Here is a 24,014-nt window from a genome sequence, read left to right as displayed (position 1 = left end):
AATACATTTTGTATTACAATTTTATGATTTTTCTCGAAAGATTGTTTTTTAAGACACTGACGATGAGAATTTATCCTCACAGTTGATGCAAATACGAGAATTTAAAGACATGTATGGTGCTATAGAATGTCATCACAGAGATTTAAGACTGGCCCATCTCACTGGTAAAGCCAAAGATCTCATGTAAGTTGTGTCATCTCACTGGTAAAGCTAAAGATCTAATGTAAGTTGTGTCATCTCACTGGTAAAGCTAAAGATCTAATGAAAGTTGTCATCTCACTGGTAAAGCCAAAGATCTCATGTAAGTTGTGTCATCTCACTGATAAAGCTAAAGATCTAATTTAAGTTGTGTCATCTCACTGGTAAAGCTAAAGATCTAATGAAAGTTGTCATCTCACTGGTAAAGCCAAAGATCTAATGTAAGTTGTGTCATCTCATCTTACTGGTAAAACTAAAGATCTCATGTAAGTTGTGTCATCTCACTGGTAAAGCCAAAGATATAATGTAAGTTGTGTCATTTCACTGGTAAAGCTAAAGATCTAATGTAAGTTGTGTCATCTCACTGGTAAAGCTAAAGATCTCATGAAAGTTGTGTCATCTCACTGGTAAAGCTAAAGATCTCATGAAAGTTGTGTCATCTCACTGATAAAGCTAAAGATCTCATGAAAGTTGTGTCATCACTGGTAAAGCCAAAGATCTAATGTAAGTTGTGTCATCTCACTGGTAAAGCTAAAGATCTAATGTAAGTTGTGTCATCTCACTGGTAAAGCTAAAGATCTAATGAAAGTTGTGTCATCTCATGGGTAAAGCCAAAGATCTAATGTAAGTTGTGTCATCTCACTGGTATAGCCAAAGATCTCATGTAAGTTGTATTTATGACCAATCTCACTGGTTACGCTAAAGATCTAATGTAAGTTGTGTTCATATTAGAAAGATTTGTTCCCACTAGAATGTTTTCCATAATAAACATTATATATTGAAGAATATACATGGTCTTGGACCAAATGACTATACGGTACCGAGAGTATCTGTTACCAATAAAAACCCTAGTGTGAAACAGAGTAATAGAAAACTAACTTACATTACCTCTTACTGGCCATGGGAAGATAACTCCTATAGAACATGTAAGAGGGAAATAGCTTTCTATACACCTGACTGATCATGGAAAAGTAACTCTTGCATACTGTGTAAAGGGAAACAACTTTCTTTATCCCTTAATGATGAGGACATATGATATAGTCCTATTCATGATCATAACAAATGGATCGAGAGATTTTTAATTATGCAGATATGGAAGTGTAATTGGTATGTATTATGATTTTGAACAATAATGGCCACTGCACTTACAGAAAGTGTTTGTCTACCTTTTTTGGTTGATCAGGCTACTGAATTTTGTTTTCATTGTTGCACAGTTTATGATGAGATAATTAACTGTTAATATTTTTATTTTAGGGTACAGGCCGAGCAAGACACCAGATTTTTTCATATTTTGATCAAAATGATGTGTGAAGTAAAACAGTAAGTATCATTTAGAATATTTAATAGATGAGCTTCATTGATAACAGCTATTTTTTTTCATCAAATTCTCCATATTTTCTTTTGTTCACTGCCTTTAAATCTTTGTTCTGAATGCACTTTTCAAAAAATGTCATGAACAAATTAAATTTGACAAGTTAAGATTTATAGTTTTGTGGTTAGTTCTGTTCACACTGTTGTAAACACTACTGCCCGGTGTCCATGTATTTTTAATTTAAAAAAAGGATTGGGGGTATATCATAAATTTAACACCCTGTCCATCAGCCTGTCTGTTTATGTACTTTGAAATTAAAAACCTTCACACAGTTTTAGTACTCTGCCTGAAGTTAGTCATTAATGGAAATAATCCTGGTCCTATGTGCTAAGGGGAGATAATTGACATTCCTTTCTTCAATAAACTAATGATCTTTTTAGCAGTTAGAGGGTGTTTTGAAGAAGGGGAAAACGCAATCAAGTATGGATTCTCTGTTAGAAGTATTTTTATGCATGTTTCCCTTAAACACTTATAAAAGCTGATTTTACTATTATTTTTTTATTTGTAGGACTTCTTCAATGAAACAGAAAGACTCCCTGATTAAGGTCCATCATTGGTACACTTCCAACAAACATATTCTCCATACAGCTCCAGTAAGTATTGTAACCTCCCACTTCCAACAAACATATTCTCCATACAGCTCCAGTAAGTATTGTAACCTCCCACTTCCAACAAACATATTCTCCATACAGCTCCAGTAAGTATTGAATTCTCCCACTTCCAACAAACATATTCTCCATGCAGCTCCAGTAAGTATTGTAACCTCCCACTTCCAACAAACATATCCTCCATACAGCTCCAGTAAGTATTGTAACCTCCCACTACCAACAAACATATTCTCCATACAGCTCCAGTAAGTATTGTATTCTCCCACTTCCAACAAACATATTCTCCATACAGCTCCAGTAAGTATTGTAACCTCCCACTTCCAACAAACATATTCTCCATACAGCTCCAGTAAGTATTGTAACCTCCCACTTCCAACAAACATATTCTCCATACAGCTCCAGTAAGTATTGTAACCTCCCACTTCCAACAAACATATTCTCCATACAGCTCCAGTAAGTATTGTAACCTCCCACTTCCAACAAACATATTCTCCATACAGCTCCAGTAAGTATTGTAACTAACTTTCAATGTACACAAAGAGCACAGTCATGTTTTGTTCTTGTCTTCAAATTATTTTTTTTAGGAATTACAGCAATTCATTGAAAAATATGAGAGGAAATATTTTAAATTCAGGAAATGAAACTATAAAAATATATATTAAATGCAAGTTTATATTTTTGGCAATAATGAAAACAATGCAAACATTTTTGAATTAACAGAATGCCTTGGGTGTTTTTCGTTGTACCCAGATCAAAGTCAGTTGGATTCTGAATAAAAAGCCCATTTCATGATGGTATCTTTTTACGAAATGTTCCCTTGTAAGCTAGAATGTTAAAATATCTGGCTCATTAGTTGGATGTAGTGCAATGAATCAATAAGAAATTAGTATGTTGTGGTTTTTTAACTATTGATGTGTTAAATCCCTTGACTAACTTTGAAGGTATCACTTGGTTAAAACCATTATGTGTTGATAATGCAAATTTCATTCCTGTTATTAGGCCACTGTTGTTGTCAAATCAAATTAATTCAAATCTAATGTCATTTTTCAGCGATTTGGGAAACAAAGAAAAGATTCCGCATCCAGTAAGACTGCAGCACCACGGGCAAAGACAGCCTCTGCTAAACGTACAAAAAGTACCAAGACACACGCCCCTACTAAACAACAGGAAGTGGAGACAACTACAGTCAGACTGGCATCAGCTGATGGTTCTAAAAACAGAATCTTCTGTGAGACCCCATCTATTAGAACAGAATCTCCCTACAAAACAGGAACCTTTGACCTTGACCTTCTGCCATCTAATCAAGATTATGTAAATGATTATTTGTCAACAAATTACCTTCCTGATGGAGATAATAATAAAATGTCATCTCTACAACATTTCCTGAACGACCTACCTGGTCCCAGTGACACAGGATCTCACCTTGCTGGACAACACTTTCAGGTAATTATTATTATTTTATTAATTTATTGTATCTGGTAAAATGTTTTTGACCTGTCTGTCCGCCCATTAGTCCAGTACTTGTCATAGTAACTCCTCTGAAACCACACAAACAGAAATTCATGAAACTAAAATTACTTTGTAGATAATAAAGACATACTAAGTAGATGTGTATATACACAGGAAATTGTGATTCATGTTTTTCAAGGAGTTATGCCCCTTTGAACTTATTGACCTCAATATGCTGCTGCAACAGTTTGTCAACACAACCCCTCTGAAACCACACAACAGAATTTCATGAAACTGTAGATAAGGACATACTATGTAGATGTGCATATTGACAGGAAATTTGGATTCAATTTTTTTCCAAAGTGTTATGCCCCTTTGCACTTATTGACCTCATTATACTACAGTCAGTCCTGTTCTTGTCATTGCAACTCCTCTGAAACCACACAATAGAGTTTCATTAAACTTTGTATTTAATGAGGACATAATGTGTCAATGTGCATATACACAAGAAAATTTTTATCAGTAGACTTTTGTAGAGTTATGAGTCTTTGAATTTAGGAATTGGGTGAGATTTTATTTGTTCAGTGACAATGTACGGGCGTTTTACATGAAGTGCACCGTACTGTATATGAGGGTAGTTATGGGGGTACCTTCATGACGAATAACGGTAAAAATTTCTTGCCAAATGACGTTAACAGTAATTTTTGGTGCATGATGAAAAAATGGACACTTTCTTTTAGACGATAAAAAAATCATCTGATTTTGACGCAGCACATTATTTTTTCCGAAAATGATGCTAACGCTATTTATTTGAGACCTCTGACAATTGATGACAATGATATTTTGACGAATCACTAAAATTTTAACCAATTTGATGTTAACAGTAGCCAAAAATGACTGTTTGACGGCTGACGATAAAGGGCATTACTACCCTCATATATATACTGAGGGTATGGCATTTTCAAGAGGACGCATATTAATATTGTTGAGATTTATTGAAGTAATACCATGCAATTACTGGTGATCTGTTTCTAGTGACACAGGAATGATAGGCAAAATAAGTTGGTAATGGTTTTATCTATGTGTTCAGGTGGTTTTTATGCCCAACCTACAATAGTAGAGGGGCATTATGTTTTCTGGTCTGTGCATCTGTTCGTTCATCTGTCCGTCTGTCCCGCTTCAGGTTAAAGTTTTTAGTCCAGGTAGTTTTTGATGAAATTGAAGTCTGAACAACTTGAAACTTAGTACACATGTTCCCTATGATATGATAAATTTAATTTTAATGCCAAATAAGAGTTTTTATCCCAATTCCACGTTCGAATGAATGAATGAATTTTGTAAATGAATTTTTTTTTAAATTTTATTCTCATCAACTAATGACATAGTTATAGAGATAATAAGTATATACAACAATATAATATACAGTGCATGTATGAAGAAAATGATAAACATTAACCAGGAGGAGAGACTTTCACATTAACAGCTTTAATATATCGACATAATTTTTCTAAAACTGTAATATTATTTGAGGAAAACAGATTACATAATTTCAAGGTGTTTGGATTTTTCCAACAAAATTCCGGTAAATATTTTTGTCTCTCATTAAGGAAAGATTTACAAGACAAAAAATAATGTTACTGGTCATTGATTTCAGCCGAGCCACAGATACGACACTATCTATGATTTCTCGACAGATTGTGCCATCTCCCTGTCTCAACTGGTAGAGGGTGGCTACCATATCTAAAGTTACAAAACATGTACATACAATTCAATGGTAAAATTGATATATATTCTTCAAATTTAAATTTTGAAGAATAAATTATGTTCCACTGAACATAGAAAATGATTGTGGAAGTGGGGCATTCGTGTACTATTGACACATTCTTGTTATTTATGTGTTCAGGTTATTTTTATTTAACTTCCAATATATTGATGAGCGTTACCTTTTCAGAATAGTTCCCTCCACATATTTCATATAGCATCCTGGTAAACAGAGAAATTTGAAATACCATCTTGTTTCTAAAAATATAGCATCAAATAGATGATAGTCCATCATACAAGTTATAATAAAGTAAATTCAGATATCACATTATCATGATGCTAAAAGACTCTTAGGAGAACACTGCATAAGTTATAACCACAATGGCACATGACCACTTATCATGCAGGATTAAAGGTTACAACTTACTAGTCCATGACTTATTGATAGCAGTTATTTACTAGTCATGTTGGAAGAACTGCCTAGCAAAATAGACCTGCTAGCCTGAGACTTTTTATTAGATTGATTTAGGGGGGGGGGGGGGGGGGAAGGCAATATTCACAAACATTGATTCTTGCTATAATACCATTGTCAACACCCTACCTTTCCCATGAGAATCTCTCTGTCCAAGATAAAACAAATTTTCTTTTCCCAGTCATAGGCATTTTTACTTTTTGATGACATATCAGCTCTATTTTTCCCTTCTTTACAGTTCTTGGTCTCAAAACAGACCATGTTTCTGGGGTGTCCCTACTAGAATATTTGGCAATACTATGATGCATGGTTTTGTGTTGTCTGCCATGACAGTTCATATCGCCAGTCCCATCAATTCTCCGTTTCGGAATCTAATGCATTCTGGGTAATATTTTTAAAAGCGTACACCAGAACATTGTGATTGGTCTAGAATGTTCTAAACGATGGAAATTAATCCAATGGTGTAACGTTATTTTCATTTTGGTGTACAAACAATGAGATTACCCACAGTCCTTTAGATTCTGAAAAGGCAAATTTAGAGTGACTCGGCATGAGCAACATTCATGTACCTGTAACCCTACCCCACGTACAGAGAAATCTTTATTGAAAGTAAGTGATTTGTAATCAATACATGATACCCGTCCAACCAGTTATTCTTTCTATTTTTAAAAAAAATGTACAAAATCAGTTTAAATTCCTGGACTCCAGGATTAAGTAACTGTGTCTGATGGCTAAGATAAAAATAGTGAGAAAGAGATTTTCCACTTTCTATTTGGGAAATGCTTAAAAAAAGTTTCCTAGTCCGTTTGGCATATGTGATTACAAGCTTTAATTGCCCATGGTGTAAATGTTCTTGTCGTAGGTGTCGGGCTAGTGGATTTTTAAATATCTGTCATTGTATGTTTTGCTCTGGAAATAAAAGAAGTCGGCATTTAAGTCACCTATTTTATACACCCATCAGAGATAGAATACATGTATGTTATATTGTTGTTTGAATCTCCATATGACCATTAGTCCACATGTAGAAAATGTTGTGGGTGAATTTCACGAAAACTGTTTGTAATATTTACACCAAGGTAGATTTAGAGGGGGGCCAGGGTGCATGAGTCCTCCCTCTTGGGGGAAAAATATGGTTGATTATTTAGGGAATCACTAAATCATGACTGGAATAGGTCCCCTTTTTAGCTCACCTGGCCCAAAAGGCCAAGTGAGCTTTTCCCATCACTTTGCGTCCGTAGTCCGTCGTCGTCCGTCGTTGTTAACTTTTACAAAAATCTTCTCCTCTGAGACTACTAAGCCAAATTAAACCAAATTTGGCCACAATCATCATTGGGGTATCTAGTTTAAAAAATGTGTCCGGTGAGCGGTGACCCGGCCAACCAACCAAGATGGCCGCCATGGCTAAAAATAGAACATAGGGGTAAAATGCAGTTTTTGACTTATAACTCCAAAACCAAAGCATTTAGAGCAAATCTGACATGGGGGGTAAAATTGTTAATCAGGTAAAGATCTATCTGCCCTGAAATTTTCAGATGAATCGGACATTCCGTTGTTGGGTTGCTGCCCCTAAATTGGTAATTTTAAGGAAATTTTACTGTTTTTGGTTATTATCTTGAATATTATTATAGATAGAGATAAACTGTAAACAGCAATAATGTTCAGCGAAGTAAGATTCACAAATAAGTCAACAGGACCGAAATGGTCAGTTGACCCCTTTAGGAGTTATTGCCCTTTATAGTCAATTTTTAACCATTTTTCGTAAAATCTTTTACAAAAATCTTCTCCTCTGAAACTACTGGGCCAAATTAATCCAAACTTGGCCACAATCATCATTGGGGTATCTAGTTTAAAAAATGTGTGGCGTTACCCTGCCAACCAACCAAGATGGCCGCCATTGCTAAAAATAGAACAGAGGGGTAAAATGTAGATTTGGCTTATAACTCTAAAACCAAAGCTTTTAGAGCAAATCTGATGAAGGGTAAAATAATCTATTAGGTCAAGATCTATCTGTCCTGAAATTTTCAGACAAATCGGACAACCGGTTGTTTGGTTGCTGCCCCTGAATTGGTAATTTTAAGGAAATTTTGCAGTTTTTGCTTATTATCTAGAATATCATTATAGATAGAGATAAACTGTAAACAGCAATAATGTTGAGTAAAGTAAGATTTACTAATAAGTCAACATGACCTAAATGTTCAGTTGACCCCTTTAGGAGTTATTGCCCTTTATAGTAAATATTTAACCATTTTTCGTAAATCTTGGTAATCTTTTACAAAAATCTTCTTCTCTGAAACTACTAGGCCAAATTAATCCAAACTTGGCCACAATCATCATTGGGGTATCTAGTTTAAAAAATGTGTGGTGTGACCCTGCCAACCAACCAAGATGGCCGCCATTGCTAAAAATAGAACAGAGGGGTAAAATGTAGATTTGGCTTATAACTCTAAAACCAAAGCATTTAGGGCTAATCTGACAAAGGGTAAAATAATTTATTAGGTCAAGATCTATCTGCCCTGAAATTTTCAGACAAATCGGACAACCTGTTGTTTGGTTGCTGCCCCTGAAGTAGAAATTTTAAGGAAATTTCACAGTTTTTGCTTATTATCTTGAATATTATTATAGATAGAGATAAACTGTAAACAGCGATAATGTTCAGCAAAGTAAGATTTACAAATAGGTCAACATGACCAAAATGGTCAGTTGACTCCTTAAGGAGTTATTGCCCTTTATAGTCAATTTACAAAATATTTTCCTCTGTTACTAATGGGCCAAGTTCATTGTAGATAGAGATAATTGTAAATAGCAAGAACGTTCAGTAAAGTAAAAACTTCAAACACATCACCATCTGACACCAAAACACAATTTTATCATGAATCCATCTGTGTCCTTTGTTTAATATGGACAAACACCAAGGTGAGCGACACAGGCTCTTTAGAGCCTCTAGTTTAACAAAAATTTCTGGATACACCCAAAATATTAAAGACGGTGACATACTATTTTTTCCACTTTGTATCTGTCTTATAAAATTTGTTGTTACAAATTCTCAGGAATTGCAAAATAGACCATCCTGTTAGCATGTCATACTGTGTGATTAGTTTTCAGATTCATTGCTCTTCAACTTCCAGTTTTCAGATTCATTGCTCTTCAACTTCCAGTTTTCAGATTCATTGCTCTTCAACTTCCAGTTTTCAGATTCATTGCTCTTTAACTTCCAGTTCCAAATACCTAATTTTGTAAACACATACCAGTAATCTTAATTCATCACATGAACAGTTCTATTTAATAACATTATCTTTCGCTCAAGATTGATTGATTGATTGGTATTTAACACCACTTTCAACACTATTGTGCTATTTCATACTGGTCAGTCTTTATTGTTGAAGGAAGCTGTAGTGCTCAGAGAGAACCACTGACCATTGATCTTCACTCTAGATTGAAGCAGGATAATAAAAAACTTTATATGTACCAGTGAAAATAAAGCATTCATTAAATTTGTATACATAACCTGTACAATAGCTGGCGGATGACATAAAAGAAAACAAATGATGTCCATGTTATAAAGTTAGATTTAACTGTACTTTAAAGTCATTATTGATTTCATTTTTTAATAAGAAATTTTAAATAAAGAGATATTTAATTACTCAAAGTCAATGGTGTGTTTAAATTAATTGAAGTATAGAAAATCATTAACTGACTTTAAAGTTCCTTTACTGTACAATGAAATGAATCCATTGATCTTAACCCTGCTTTTGTTTTATAAATGACTTCTGTTTAAACTTAATCATTTGGAGGATTTAATTATGTTTTTACAAGGATATACACTGTGCATTATTTCCCATTTGGAACCTCAGAAGTGAGAATGCATAATAACTAAGATTGCAGGTGATGCCATACCTGAACTAAGATTGCAGGTGACTTCATACCTGTGACAGGTGTAATACTTTTACTTGATTAATTGTCTCCAGTGATAACCTAACATTTTTGTTTCTTTTCAAAGTTTGAAATTTATTATATTTTTCCCTTTACAATTTGTTCTACCTACAGAGAGTAATATAGATGATTTATTTTAAGTTTGAGACGATGTCGATGATTATATCAGGATTAATGGTCGGTGTACGTTTGTACACGGTGTTTACAAGAAATCTTGTGTCAATAGTTATAGTTATAGTGTAAATATGAACAATTATCATTACAATGAAGTAGAAATAATGGAATAGAATTGACAGTGCTTTTAGATTCTCAACATTTTACTATTATACCGTTGGAGTAAATAAATTCTCTCTATAGTAAGTTACATGTTAACATTGTATAGTCAATACAAACTATCAATAGACATTTTATATATTTAACTAGAATTGGACAGAAAAATAAACATTTGTTAGGAAAGGTATGCTTCAGTGGAACAATGGACAGTTTAAGCAACTCTTACTAAACCAAGGAAGATAATGAGTTTGAAGAATTACGGGATGAAAATAAAAAAAAGTTGTTTGATAAAGGTGTTGTTAAGAATTATTTTGGGAAGAACTATATAGATAAATAATTCTAGTTAATGAATGACTGTAATTATAGCATTGATGCATCAATTGATCGTGCATCAATATAATAAATCAATATATGTCTTCTATGAATGCGTAAAATTGATTCTAATAATGTCAACTTTACTTTGAGTTTGTGCCATGATAGAGCATCTAATTGCTGCTTTCTTCATTAGTCAGCAGTTAGTCCAAAAATATTTTTTTCAACAGATAGGTCAACTTTATTTTGAACACTATCCCTCCTACAACCACACCAGGAAGATACCTCATTTTAGAGAATAAAGGCATAACGTGAAGGAAGCCACATTTTACCTTTGAAATTGTATGGCCAGACTAACCCAAAAGTGTCAGAATAATAAATGAAAGGCTTTTCAAAACTACTTCATTTTATTCAAATCATACAAAATATTTGTGACAATTGTTTTTTGGGGTTTCTTGTTGCTCAAAGTTTGAGCTTTCTGCGTGTAGTCGTTTATTGTAGTTGTGTCAAATAATGTCTTGCATCCAAAAGACATGATGCTCTGAAACTGTTGTCATATTTTACATGTCAAAGTTTATGATAAGTTCAGTTATAAGTAGTTCCCCTAAAATGACTTAGTCACACAAATTATGTAAAAATGTTGAGGACGTACCAATGATGACACCAACACCAATATTTTCGTTTTACTATAAAAAAATCAATAGGCAAGACATATTTCTTTGTCATCAGTTTATGTTTCCCCTGATTCATCTGAACTCAAAATTTGTGAGAAGTGTTTCTATCTTAATTTGAATTGTTTGACCTAGTTATGTAATTGTTTGACCTAGTTATGTAATTGTTTGACCTAGTTATGTAATTGTTTGACCTAGTTATGTAATTGTTTGACCTAGTTATGTAATCATGTTTGTACCAGCTACTTTGTTATCACCTTCAAAACAGAAAGTGAGTGAAATTGGTTTAAAATTGGCAAATAGTAAACATAAAATCCTGTCTATCAAATCCCTATATACAAGTAAACAGTGTGTAATACCTTATTCAAATTTGGAGAAGTGACCACAATGATGTCCATGTAAATATCGGATAGAAACATTGTTTACAGTTCACCCATCACTCTGTCATGAAATAAAAGGTCCTTCAGTATATTATACAATGTGTGTTCCAAGTGGAAAAAATATTCTACTATATTATTTCCACCAGAAACAATATTATAGAATGTGTTCCTTATATGGAATAAAGGGTAAATAATATTTGTATATAAACTGATCATGGATGTTGATTCCATATTATGTGGATATTATTGATATTGAAATCTGGGTAAGTCTTGAAAAGGTTTGCTAAAATGTTCAGAATTTGTCTTATAAGACTTAAAATGATACATGATGGCAATACCCCCTCACAACCCAAATCTCAATAGACTGGATGAGTTATTTCTTTATTAAATTATATTCTATTATCATGGAAACATTTCACATTGTTTGCTTAGATATAGATTGTGTAGCAGTGAGTACTAAATATGATATTCTCCTTATTACAGATACATAAATCTCCTGGTTCTCTTGGTGATAGCGGAGACACGCCCCCTGGTTCCCCAAGAGAAGATATAGATGGTTCAGCAGTCAGTCCTAACTATATTGACAGTTTAATTAACTACAGTCATAAGAATGAGGATGACGATGAGGGACCAGAGTTTGAAGTAGAAGTTACAATTGGACCTGACGATTCAGACATGCATGAGTCACGGAGAAAACTATCGAGGGGTAGGACACCATCGGCAAGTTTCAGGAGGGATCAAGTTTTATCAGATCAGGTTAGTACAACTTATTTTATCAAAACATTAAAGTTTAATCAAAGAGCTTTTTTAACATGGATAGAAGCATTATATGTTTTGCACTTAGAAATGTTAAGTAGGCATCATATTTGAATACATAGTTAGATCAGCTGACATTGTATATAGATATATAAGATGATATGGTATGAGGGCCAATGAGACAACTCTAAATTCAAAGCACAAATTGTAAAAGTAAACCATTATAGGTCAATAGGTGGCTCACACAGAACAGCAAACTATAAAAACGCCCATAAAATTATCCAGATTAAAGTCATTCAAACAGGAAAACCAATGGTCTAATATAAATAATAAACCAAGAAATCAGAATCACTTGTAAACCACATCAACATATGGCAACCACTGGACAACAGGTGCCTGACTTAGGACATAACTTATTTATAATCAGCACAAAGTAATATACCTGTCTCTATTATGTTACACATGTCTCTATGTTTCAGTCATCAAATATATCTATAGCACTGCCTAAGAAGATGATTCACCCTATCGCTAGCTTGGTGAACCCTCATGCCACCCTTGCGGCAGCAGAGGCTAAGAGGGCCGAGGAGGAGTATCTGAATTCTAGACAGGATGTTTACACTCCATTGAGGCCAAGCAGACATACAAGTAAGATTTTATAAGGGAGGATGTATTTATGTCAAGGTCGTAAGATTTTGGTTTTGGTTGAAACACAGTGGATATCTGAGTTAGGTTCTGTATATAAGGGCATATAATTAAAAGATTGAAGATGTTCTGTTGAATCAATAAGATGTATATATCAGGTTTTTCAGATTATGGTAAAATAAAAAACTAAAGCATGGATATTCAGTATTAAAGTTATCTGAAAAACTTTCTGGTCAAAGGATGAATCTGACATCTTTTTATTTGAATTTAATGATAGCCACACATCAACTGTTCAATTTAATCTGCAACAGCTATTCTAAAAGATATTTTCTTACATCTGTTTTGCACACACATATGTATATGTATTGGTTCAATGTATATTTACATTTAAAAATATCATGGTGATAGTAAACTTATGTTTTTTAGTAGTTTTATGACGCATTGGGATATTGCAAAACACAACACTGCATTTAATTTTGTATACCTGGAGATTGTTCCACTTGAACACTATATTATCATACCTATTCCAGAAAAATATGTATAAGGGTTTGGAAGACTGAATTGATTATGATGCAAGGGTGTTTAAAACAGTCTGCCAAATAAGAAAACACATTTGATATTTTTATAAATCGTGAGATATAGTTTATAAAAAAAGTGCCTGCCATTACCCCATACAATTTTCCTGGAATATAAATCTGAAAATATATGATTTTGTTTACATGGTGGTAGATACTATATACACATTGTTTATAGGTGCACAGATTAGAAGTCACATGACCACACCAGTTGGTGGACGACCTCTGTCAAATACTAGGGCAGAGAATCTCAATCAGTGGAAAAACTTCAATCAGGATTTTTCCTATGGTCAAGATATATTAGGTATTGAAGGATATAAACCTTGGTTTTTAAATGATGAATTTTAATTTGTTATTTTAAGTTCTCCAAATTTGAAAAGCTAAGAAGGTGGATTTTTACAGAACATATTTTAGAGTTACCTCCCCTACAATGAAGAGTTAGGAAAGAAAAGCTCTAGAGGCATATTACTACATGATTCTATAGGAACAAAGTAAAAATTTAATGATGAATCATTGAAGTATCAAATTTAATATGAATGAAAATTGAATTTTGTATCATGTATCAAATATTCAGACATTATTTGGCTCATTATTAAATTTCATACTTGTTATCGTGACTCCACTTAAAAATGCTTGGAAATGAAGTTGAACTCTTTTTCCATCCAAAGTGAGTTGCTTAGGTTAGCACTAACCATTGACCAAATCATTTAAAATTTGAAATATTTTTTCTATAAAACTTCTACACTAAAGTAGAGTTTGACATTTTCGAATTAGGTGTTATAAACTAATCCCATAATGATTGATATAATTGCCAGTTATTTGTAAGAAACTTTTAAGAAATTCTCTTCAGAGCAAAATGTTAGAATTATGTTATTCTTTTAAATAAAAAGAGACAGCTTATGTTAAACTTCCTGTTCTATGCTAACTGTCTTTCTCCTAAGCTTATATTTATCATTTCATTTTAATTATCATTTTGTTTTGTTTGAAAGAAACTGACTCTTGCTATTTAGATTATGCATGATTATCTTTATGTTTATCATGAGATTTTTGTTTGATGGTGGTTCAGTGTGCCACTCAGGTAATACTTCCTCATTAGGATCATAGCTTATCACCTATCAGATATGTTGCTTTTTATTTGGGATGGAAATTATGTTGACCTTTTTCATAGTAATGTCATTTGACAAGAGTCAGTTTCTTTCACTTATACACACTATAATCCTGATTTTTTAACTGTGTATACCTCTAATTTAACCAATGATTTATTTGTAAACAAAGGAAAGCTGAACTTTGTTGGTCGCAGTGGAACAGCGTTAGATGTTCGTTACTCATCACATGGACATGGCGAGTCCCCAGAGAATACTACTCCATATGTACTGGCTTATCTAGCCAATCAGTCACTTGGTATACTTCTGTTACTTTTTGTTAAAAGCACATTTTAGATTTATATTTATTTGCATGTGGGATTTTAAGGGATATATTGGTGTGAGGCATATCCCATATATAGTAAGAGCATTTGGTTTAATTGGCTTTTAAGTATATTTATACAAGCTGTATATTCAAATGAGGCACCTCCAAAGTATAGTGAGCACATTTGGTATTGGCTACTGCATTATAAAAGCTGTATATTCAAGTGAGGGACTTCTCAGGTTTAAAAAGCACACTAGTTTATAAACTCCACATTGTATACAGAAAGGATTGCATATTACCCATAAAACTTTGCATGTTACCTTTGAAGAAGGCAACAGTAGTTTTAAATCAATTGAGAAAAAACAAAACTAGGCTTCTAACTAAAACCGATCTGAAGTACAACAAAAACAAGGGTCAGCATGAAATATAGAAAAGGACTAAATGATAATGACTGCCATTGCATTTTACCAACAAAGTATTACATATTACACACAAGGTATTACATACTACACACAAGGTATTACATATTACACACAAAGTATTACATAATACACAAAGTATTACATATTACACACAAAGTATTACATATTACATATGTACTTATAAACCATCTATATAACACATGAAGTATATTACACTAAGAAAAGTATTACATTTTACACATAAAGATTTGCATGCTACCCATAAACCTTTGCATATTACCCAGAAAGCTTCGCATATTACCCATGAAGCAATGCATAATTTCAAACATATGATAAAGATTTGCACAATCAAATATACATACAGGTAACAACACACTAATACACACTAATCACTTTATAACACAACTGACTTCATAATTACTGATTCTTTTCTTCATCTGATTATAAAAAACATAATTTTCATTTAGTAAACACTTCACTTTATAGTATAATGCTTTCATAGTATCATGCAATTGAGAATATACTATTAGTACTATAACACCGGTCCAACGATTTACAGAAAAGAGCGACGATTTACAGAAAAGAACCGAAAAGAACCGAAAAGGACCAAAAAGAACCGAAAAGGACCGAAAGGAACCGAAAAGAGGATGCATATATATTTATTAAATAAAGTTAAAACCATGTATATATACACGGAATTTTTTTTATATTGTTAACAATTCTTCGTAATAATAGAATGGAATGCATAATTCAAAATTTAGATTGTGCATTTATAGGGGTATGTGAATTTACAAAAGAGAAACAATATAACTTGTTTTTTTTAGTAATATTTTTTTAATATATGTATTTAATTATCATTTATTTTTCATCAAGGATTTTAATCTTATTATTTAAATATTTGTTTTTATAGATATAAGAAGGTGTGACAACTCACAATCAAAGTCATAATTTGTACAAGTAAACAATTATAGGTCAAAATAAAAATGAAAACGAGAAACAAGAAACACAAACCACATTAACAAACGACAACCATGCACTAAACATCAGGTTCCTAAATTAGGACAGGTGCAAATATAAATGCAGCAGGTTTAAACGTTTTAATTAGCATATTACATGTTTTTAATAATACACAGTAAAAAAAAACATGAAAAGCAAATATTATCGTACTACAAAAGTTTTTCCTTACATTTAAAAAAAATATATTTCGTTTGTTTATATTTATGATGTCAGCATATTGCCCGGTGGCATTGGGTATGGTTATATAAAAAATATACATGTCAGCATCACCATTTCCTCTCGGATGTTAAATGTCAAATATACATTTGTTGCACGTGATTTAATCACGATAATCGTCACTTTGTCACTTCTTGTTCCCATGTATTTACATCTGGCAGATCTGGGGAATAAACTTCAACTGTCTTAAGGTCTTTAATGTATCTATTAGCTGCATCGTCATATGCAAGAACCATATCACAATCTTTATTTTGAAGATATTTCGTTAAACAATTCAAGTAGGACAGAACAAATTGCATTACAAACAAAGCCACAATAAAACTCTGGATTATCTAGGGGTCGCTTTATTACCTTCGATTACAAAAAAAAAATCGATATCCTTTTCGGTTCTTTTCGGTCCTTTTCGGTTCTTTTTGGTCCTTTTCGGTCCTTTTCGGTTCTTTTCTGTAAATCGTCGCTCTTTTCTGTAAGTCGTCGAACCCCTATAACACATTTTAAAGATTGCAAATTAGTATTTCAATAAACATGCTAATTTTATGCGCTATTAAAGATGACAATGATTTGTAATCTAAAGTTACCATTTGGTAGGTATGGTCATCAAATTTAATTTCCGTAGCAAAATCATAGTTTGTTTAAATTCACGAGAAAAAACAAAATGTGAAAGAATATTGCTGCATATATTACTATTATATTAGGCTTTACATAATCTTAGATTATTTTATAAACCAAATTATTTTCGTTATATTTGTTAATGTTTTAGATATGTAAATTCTGCTCTATAGGTGTATACTTAATACATTACCTTAAAAAGGCCAGGATTTAAAATATTTTAAATGTATAATGACTTTAATTTACTTATTGTTATCTTTGTTAAAAATAAACTAAAAGAATATAGATAACATATACATTTGGGTTGCCATGTTTTAATGTTCAAAAATATTTCTATTACTTTATGATAATGATTTCTATTGTGGGAGGTTCAGTGATTAATTGAAATATGAAAAATAACGAAAACAATTTGGTTTAATAAATTTTATACTTTTACACTGTTTAACAAATATTTATTTTAATTTATCTTGATGATTTCTGTTCGTCTCATAGAACCTCATTTAGTTTCTGTTTTTATCTTAAATTAATGGTCATGTAATTTATTATTCAGATTATTTTCTTGTAACATTTTTTTTCTTTAAGTCAGAAATGTTAAATATAATGGTTTAAGTATAGGTTTAGTAACAATCCAAGCTATGCATTCACATATATTTAAATTAATTATTCAATTAATTATTAAGTGATGCAGTCAGCCCCAATCCAAGTGGACAAAGAAAATCGCCTTTTAAATAGGCCACTGGAAGAGTTCTATGAAATGGCAGAGGATTATTGTCCATCTAAACTTCCTAAGTACCATCATCCTGTGGTCAGCAAACCACCGACTCAACCCAAGTCAGCTCCACCAAAGTCTTCACGGTCAGATGGAACCAGTAAATCAGCCAGAACTCATCAACTTGGTAGAAATCTGCTGGAAAAGTGAGTCAGTCAAACAGTTCATTATTATTGTTTTATAACATTAATTAATGTCCTTGTTTGATATACATTTGTGCTGTCATAAAACCAGAAAGACAAGTACCTTTGGTTAATATCAGTGGCTCTTTTCACAAAAAATCTCACGACTTAAATTGACCGAAAGTTATACTGAAATGTGTAGGACTTGTGATTTTTTTTACTCTATGTCTTTAAGATTGTTAGGGACGACATCAAAAGTTCAATATAGGATAAAAAACTTAATTCACATATTTTTTTCACTGAACCCCCCCCTCTTAACTTAATTTGGGAAAAATTGATTTACCAATAGGGTTATATGTAAAAATCGATTTTAGATATACAAAACCTGCAGAATTTTAACCCCCCCCACCCCACCCCCAAACTATTTGATTTAAGTTTTTATCCTACATCGATCTTTTGATGGCGTCCCTTAGTGAAAAGTGTTGTTGATCTTTAACAATTTTGAACTTTGACATAACTTCTCATATTTTGAAAGTGATTAGAGTCAGCTGTTATAACTGATTTGCATGTTATTTTTTTTCTGAAGATTTGCAGCATACTTCAAGTAGACATCAGACCATCAAGGAAAATAATTAATCTAAAGGTCAACTGAGTCACATTCTGTAAAGAGATCAAGTAATCTTATGTGTAAATTTTTCTTTGGAATATTATCTTTTAAAAGAATGGAAGCTTACAAGACTCAACTGCAAATTGACAAGCAGAAAATTAATTATGTTGCAAATTCTAGAGATAAAAAGATAAGATTGTGTTTTTCTTGTTTATTTAATAACAGGGATGATAAGAAGTTAGAACTCAAGGACAATGATAACAGAAGTAGGTCAGAGGTCAAATTAGATGTTGTTGTCAACATGATAGAGTCTGTATCAGAAGATATGGTCCATTTTAAGGAAAAGGTAAACAAAAATTTCCTTTTATTCAAAAAAAATAATGCCAGACTACTAATTGAACGTTTTTGACAACATAATGTCATAGTCTGAAACTACAAAGAAAAGGAACGTATATAGCTATATCAGAAGATGGGGTATGAGTGCCAATGAGACAACTCTCCATCAAATTTTAGATATAAGAAGATCTGGTATGAGTGCCAATGCAACTCTCTATCCAAATCACAATTTATAAAGGTAAACCATCATAACAACAACAACAACAACAATACTTTATTTTAAGAGGGTTACACAGTTAGCTATATAACTAATCTTCCCTGAGGCCCTCGTAATGAAAAATCAAACAAAACACAAACATATACTAGTACATTGCATACATACATTAGCATAAAAAGTCAAGTGTGATAATAATGTTCAATACAACTTGATAAAATGTGATGAAAAAATAAACATGATGACATGATCAGTTTTTTATATTATTTATACAGTTAGGTTGATTTCAATAAATGATCTGCTATTTTGTATTTGAAAGAATTAATATTTGTAATATTTCTTAACGGTATTGGCAAATTATTCCACAAGTATGGTCCAGAATACATAAAAGATTTTTTGAATAATTCTGTTTTTGGTTTAGGGAGTATGAGGTTTCCTTGAACAGCATTTCTCAAGGGGTACGGATTTCTGTCTGAAACATAATGAAACTTGTTAGTAAGATATGATGGGGCATCATTATTAATACACTTAAATGTCATCACTAACTTATGATATTTTATTCTCTGTTCAACTGTCATCCAGTTTAAGTGTTTGAATAAGGGTGCAGAAGGAGCGAATGGGTCTGTTTCTAGTATTAATCTAGCAGCCCTCTTTTGTAATTTTAATATCCTTTTTAAACCCTCACTGCTACAACTACTCCACACTATACAACAATAATCAATAAGTGGCAAGATATAACCATTATAGAATAATTTTCTGCAGTCTAGATTTAGAAATTTTTTAATCTTTAATAGTAGATATAGTCTAGATGATATTTTTGAGCAGATCAAGTCAATTTGGGTTGTCCATGTGAGGGAAGGGTCAATTTTAATGCCTAAAAGACTTTCGCATGTGGAAGATTGTATCACTTGATTGTTAATAGTTAAACAACTCTCATTGTAATGTGGCATTGCTCTTTGCTTCGTTCCAATAATCATATATTTTGTTTTATTTTTATTGATGAACATATTGTTATCATTGCACCATGCCTCTACACCATGTAAATCTTCTTGTACCTTTGACTGGCCAAAGTTAGGTCTCCAACACTGAGCATAGGCTCACACAGAACAGCAAGCTATAAAGGGTCCCACACATTACAAGTGTAAAACCATTCAAAGTATAGGATCCCTCAAGTGATCTCCCCCAAAATAATAAAATAAATCAGAGTCATCTCCCCTAGAGAACAATAAATTTGAAATGTAAGAAATAATTGTGCTCCCTAGAGTTATCTGCCATTGTGTAAAAACTATAAACTTTTATAGATGTTCAAACCACTTTACAAATGCTAGACTTAACAATATCCTCTTGAATTTCTATTTATTATATAAGCTTTACACTTCCAGCTTGCACCTCAGCCTGTTGCAGGATTCAGACAGCCAGCTAGTACAGGGGTGTCTATGAAACCTTTGTCCAGACCAGCAACAGCTTCAGGAATCAGAAGTTCAAGCCCTATGATGAGGACTAATTCTCCAGTGTAAGAATTGATATAACATCACAAAACTTAGATATTTACTGCCTATTGTTTAGCCCATATTTGTTGTAGCTGCCACACCCGGTTTCATATTTTATATCTATGGTCTTTTTCAGTCTTAGACCAAAAATTTCATAACAATTGTTTTGTCTGTCTGTCATCTGTCTATTTGTTTGTGTGTTCAAAACAAATGGTTTATGAATGATAACTTGATTGTCCTCTACTTGATATAAATAAAACTTATACAGATGAATGATATAGAGAAAGGGAAGCCAGTTGTTATGGGGGTCAACAGGTCAAAGGTTTAGGTCAATGATACCTCAAATTAGAAGAAATGGAAAAATACTTTAACTTTGATCAAACTTGTTAAATTAGTTAAATCTTTTTATTTATTGAATATATACTCTTAACAATATTGAAGAGAGAAAACTTGATGTAAATTATTTTTTGTGACTAGAACCACTGATAGGTCAAATAGGTATGGTGACCTCTTCAACCTATATTTTAGAATTCATTTGCCTTCATTCCTAAAGATACAGTATAATTTTAATTTACATCTTTGTAACATTTTGATAAATACTCTTTATTTTACAGTGGTAACCATGACAACCTTGCACGATCTCAGTCCAGCCCTTACCTGTCAGAGGATATATTAATTAATGAGGACACGTCTAAATCTGCTCGTTCATTACCGTCAAATCGTGTAGTGCAGGCCATTGATTGGCGTGGGAAGATAGCTCCTGATTCTGTCAGATACAAGTAAGGATGTCATAGAGCTAGATTTCATTTGTTTAACTTAGAAATATCTATTGATATCAATCTCAAATTTGATTGTTTCAAATTTAAATTTACAGCTTAATCTCGTTTGATGATATTTTGATAATTGTCCCAGAAATATTGGACTTTTGCTATATGTGATGACAGAATGAAATAAGCTACCTTGACAATTTTCCCACCAGTACACTTTTCTTTGATTCATGAACATTTTTACACTGTTTTAAACTTGTATTAAATCTACTTTGACAGTGAAAGTCAAAATGAAAGGTAGTTTGTATATAATGATAGCTTTATAGTCTCTTTATATATATATATCTATTTCTTATACACTAACTCAATTAAAAAGAAGGAATTTTGATTGTTTGTACATATTAGAGTATAAGAAAATGACAGTGAAGACAGTTTTAGAAATAAATAAAAGAGAGAACTTAAGATTAGATAAGATAAAAGAGGAATTCCTGTAAATCAACTTATTTTTTGCAAATACATTTTTTTCCTTTGCTCCCTTTTAAGCCGACTTCTTGCATTTAATTATTATGATATTTTTACTTTGTTTATGTATAAGATAAGATCCCAACTTTCATATATACACAGATATTAATATAAGTGTTATTCTTTTACTGTAGAAAATATTTAAATCGCTTGCGTAAATTAGTTGGTTCAAAGTATGTTGAACCCAATGCTGAAGTGAGGTGAATTTGAGATTTGATATGATTAATATTTGCACAGAATTATTGAAGCAGATCAAATTGGATAAACTTATTTAAAAACGAAAATCAAAATGAAGCTAATAAGATTACTGGTTTAATTTTTGAAAAGCTTCATATTAATTTGAGGTTAATCAACTTCTTTTGGGTGTTTTTTTTTTTTATATGTATACAAAAATGACAGATATTTCAACTTCATTAACGTTTTATTGCTTTTATTCATCTTGTAATTTCCGGGACTATTTAATCATAATACTACCTTATTCCAATCTCTCTCAATACAACAATATCTAGTAGAAAAAAAATGTTAAATAGTGGTACTTTATATATGTTTTCTGCTCTCAAATCTATACACCTGTGTTTAACATGTATTTCTAATACTGAATAAACCACAATCTAAAACTTAGTATTCCCTGGATTATATGTGTTCATTGTTTAATTAGAGTTATCCCCCCTATATAGTAGAAGAAAATGTTTTTCTTTGTTACCTTAATACATCAACATATATCTTTTATAAGCTTGAAATAACTAATTGTATAAACTACACACCTAGCCATCACATAAAGGTAATAACATCACAAATGCTTACTGTACAAACACACTGCAAACAAATTGTTTTAACTCACCTGATAATTATTTTTTGATTGTTTTACATGACACTTTTTAACTATTATTCTATTTTTTACATTATGTTTTCTACAATATTATTGGTTTTAAATATCAACATGTTGAGGATGATTTGTTCTCAAAAGCTTTAGATGTTATGCTGAAAATGAAAATTGAACTAAGAGAAAAACTGATAAATAAATCTTGATAGGAAGAACATTTATATTCTAGAGATGACCCAAATTCGATGGCCATATTGTAATTCAGACATTTTTATACTGTTTTTAATGTTTTTTCTATTGGGTATTACCAATGTTATTTCAACTGATCGGGCGGAGCTTATGTTTTAATTTGCATAAGGACAGTCTATTTGAAGATGTGTGTGATAAGGATTATGGCCGTTATAATTATTACTGATTCCTAATCACCTATCAGTGTCATCAAAGGAATTTACAAAACAATTTGAATGACTGGACACTTCATTAATGAGTTTATCCTAAAACACCTATCTATAGATGGACTGGTTTATTATGAGCGAATCGGTTGAACTCTGCCCAGTCATGTGAAATAAATCGAGTAATAGGTTTGCTCAAAATAAAAACAAACATTTTCAATCTTGATAGCATTATTTGTGTGGAGTAATTTTTTTTAATGGAAACAGTGTCTTTCTTACACTTGTTCAACAATTGTATTATCAAATGCATGCATACATTTAAGATTGTCTAGTTACAGTGGAGTTTATACTGTAAATTTTGTTCAAATTCAATGTTCTGAAGCTGGTGAATGGCTGTTGAAGTAGTCAAAAGATATGTGTTTACAAAAACACTATTTCAATGTGGGATAAACGATGGTTAATTGATTGTTTTATACCTACATTTAGAAGATATTGATAGAAATAGACATAAACTATTGAAATTTTGATACTGAATTTTTTAGCAAATATACTGTGGAAAACCCAAAATATAGATAAATGTAAAATTTAGGTGAATTAGATGTAGCCAAGTAGCATATTTAGAAGACATGTTTGGTTAGAAATTTTGAATTCATATGTAGTTGAAAAATGCCATTCAAATTTTTCTGAATAAGTGATCTTTTGCTAAACAATGGATTAATTATACTTTGCAGATGGCAGAAAACTCAGTTTGGTGGACATACATATGTGAAGAAAATGCCAAAGGGTAAAAGACCAGTAGGAGCTACACATGCTGGTAACCGTCCTAAAACTGCTCCTGTCACAGCCAGGGAGAAATGGAAAACAGATAAGGTACCACACTCACTCCTCAAATAGTTGGATGT

General features: G+C 32.1%; 1 protein-coding gene across 15 annotated transcripts in view; it reads left to right on the top strand.

The window, feature by feature from the left end:
* Positions 1–24,014, top strand: part of LOC139484564 (uncharacterized) — a 76,669-nt gene that overhangs the window by 4,101 nt on the left and 48,554 nt on the right. For 6 of the 15 annotated variants that reach the window (XM_071268329.1, XM_071268327.1, XM_071268323.1 and 3 more), the window contains exons 3-16: positions 83–183; positions 1,453–1,518; positions 2,079–2,163; positions 3,229–3,621; positions 11,910–12,182; positions 12,662–12,827; positions 13,578–13,703; positions 14,675–14,800; positions 17,751–17,985; positions 18,794–18,914; positions 20,501–20,631; positions 21,223–21,387; positions 21,655–21,672; positions 23,844–23,982. In XM_071268329.1, the coding sequence (XP_071124430.1) occupies positions 83–183; positions 1,453–1,518; positions 2,079–2,163; positions 3,229–3,621; positions 11,910–12,182; positions 12,662–12,827; positions 13,578–13,703; positions 14,675–14,800; positions 17,751–17,985; positions 18,794–18,914; positions 20,501–20,631; positions 21,223–21,387; positions 21,655–21,672; positions 23,844–23,982 (2,145 nt within the window). The remainder of the gene's footprint in view (positions 1–82; positions 184–1,452; positions 1,519–2,078; positions 2,164–3,228; positions 3,622–11,909; positions 12,183–12,661; positions 12,828–13,577; positions 13,704–14,674; positions 14,801–17,750; positions 17,986–18,793; positions 18,915–20,500; positions 20,632–21,222; positions 21,388–21,654; positions 21,673–23,843; positions 23,983–24,014) is intronic. The other 9 variants (XM_071268330.1, XM_071268328.1, XM_071268331.1 and 6 more) reach the window with 3 other exon arrangements.

The sequence above is a fragment of the Mytilus edulis genome, chromosome 8, assembly GCF_963676685.1.
Source record: "Mytilus edulis chromosome 8, xbMytEdul2.2, whole genome shotgun sequence".
Lineage (NCBI taxonomy): Eukaryota > Metazoa > Mollusca > Bivalvia > Mytilida > Mytilidae > Mytilus > Mytilus edulis.
Note: the sequence above shows the minus strand (reverse complement) of the source record. Positions and strands in the feature narration are given on the sequence as shown.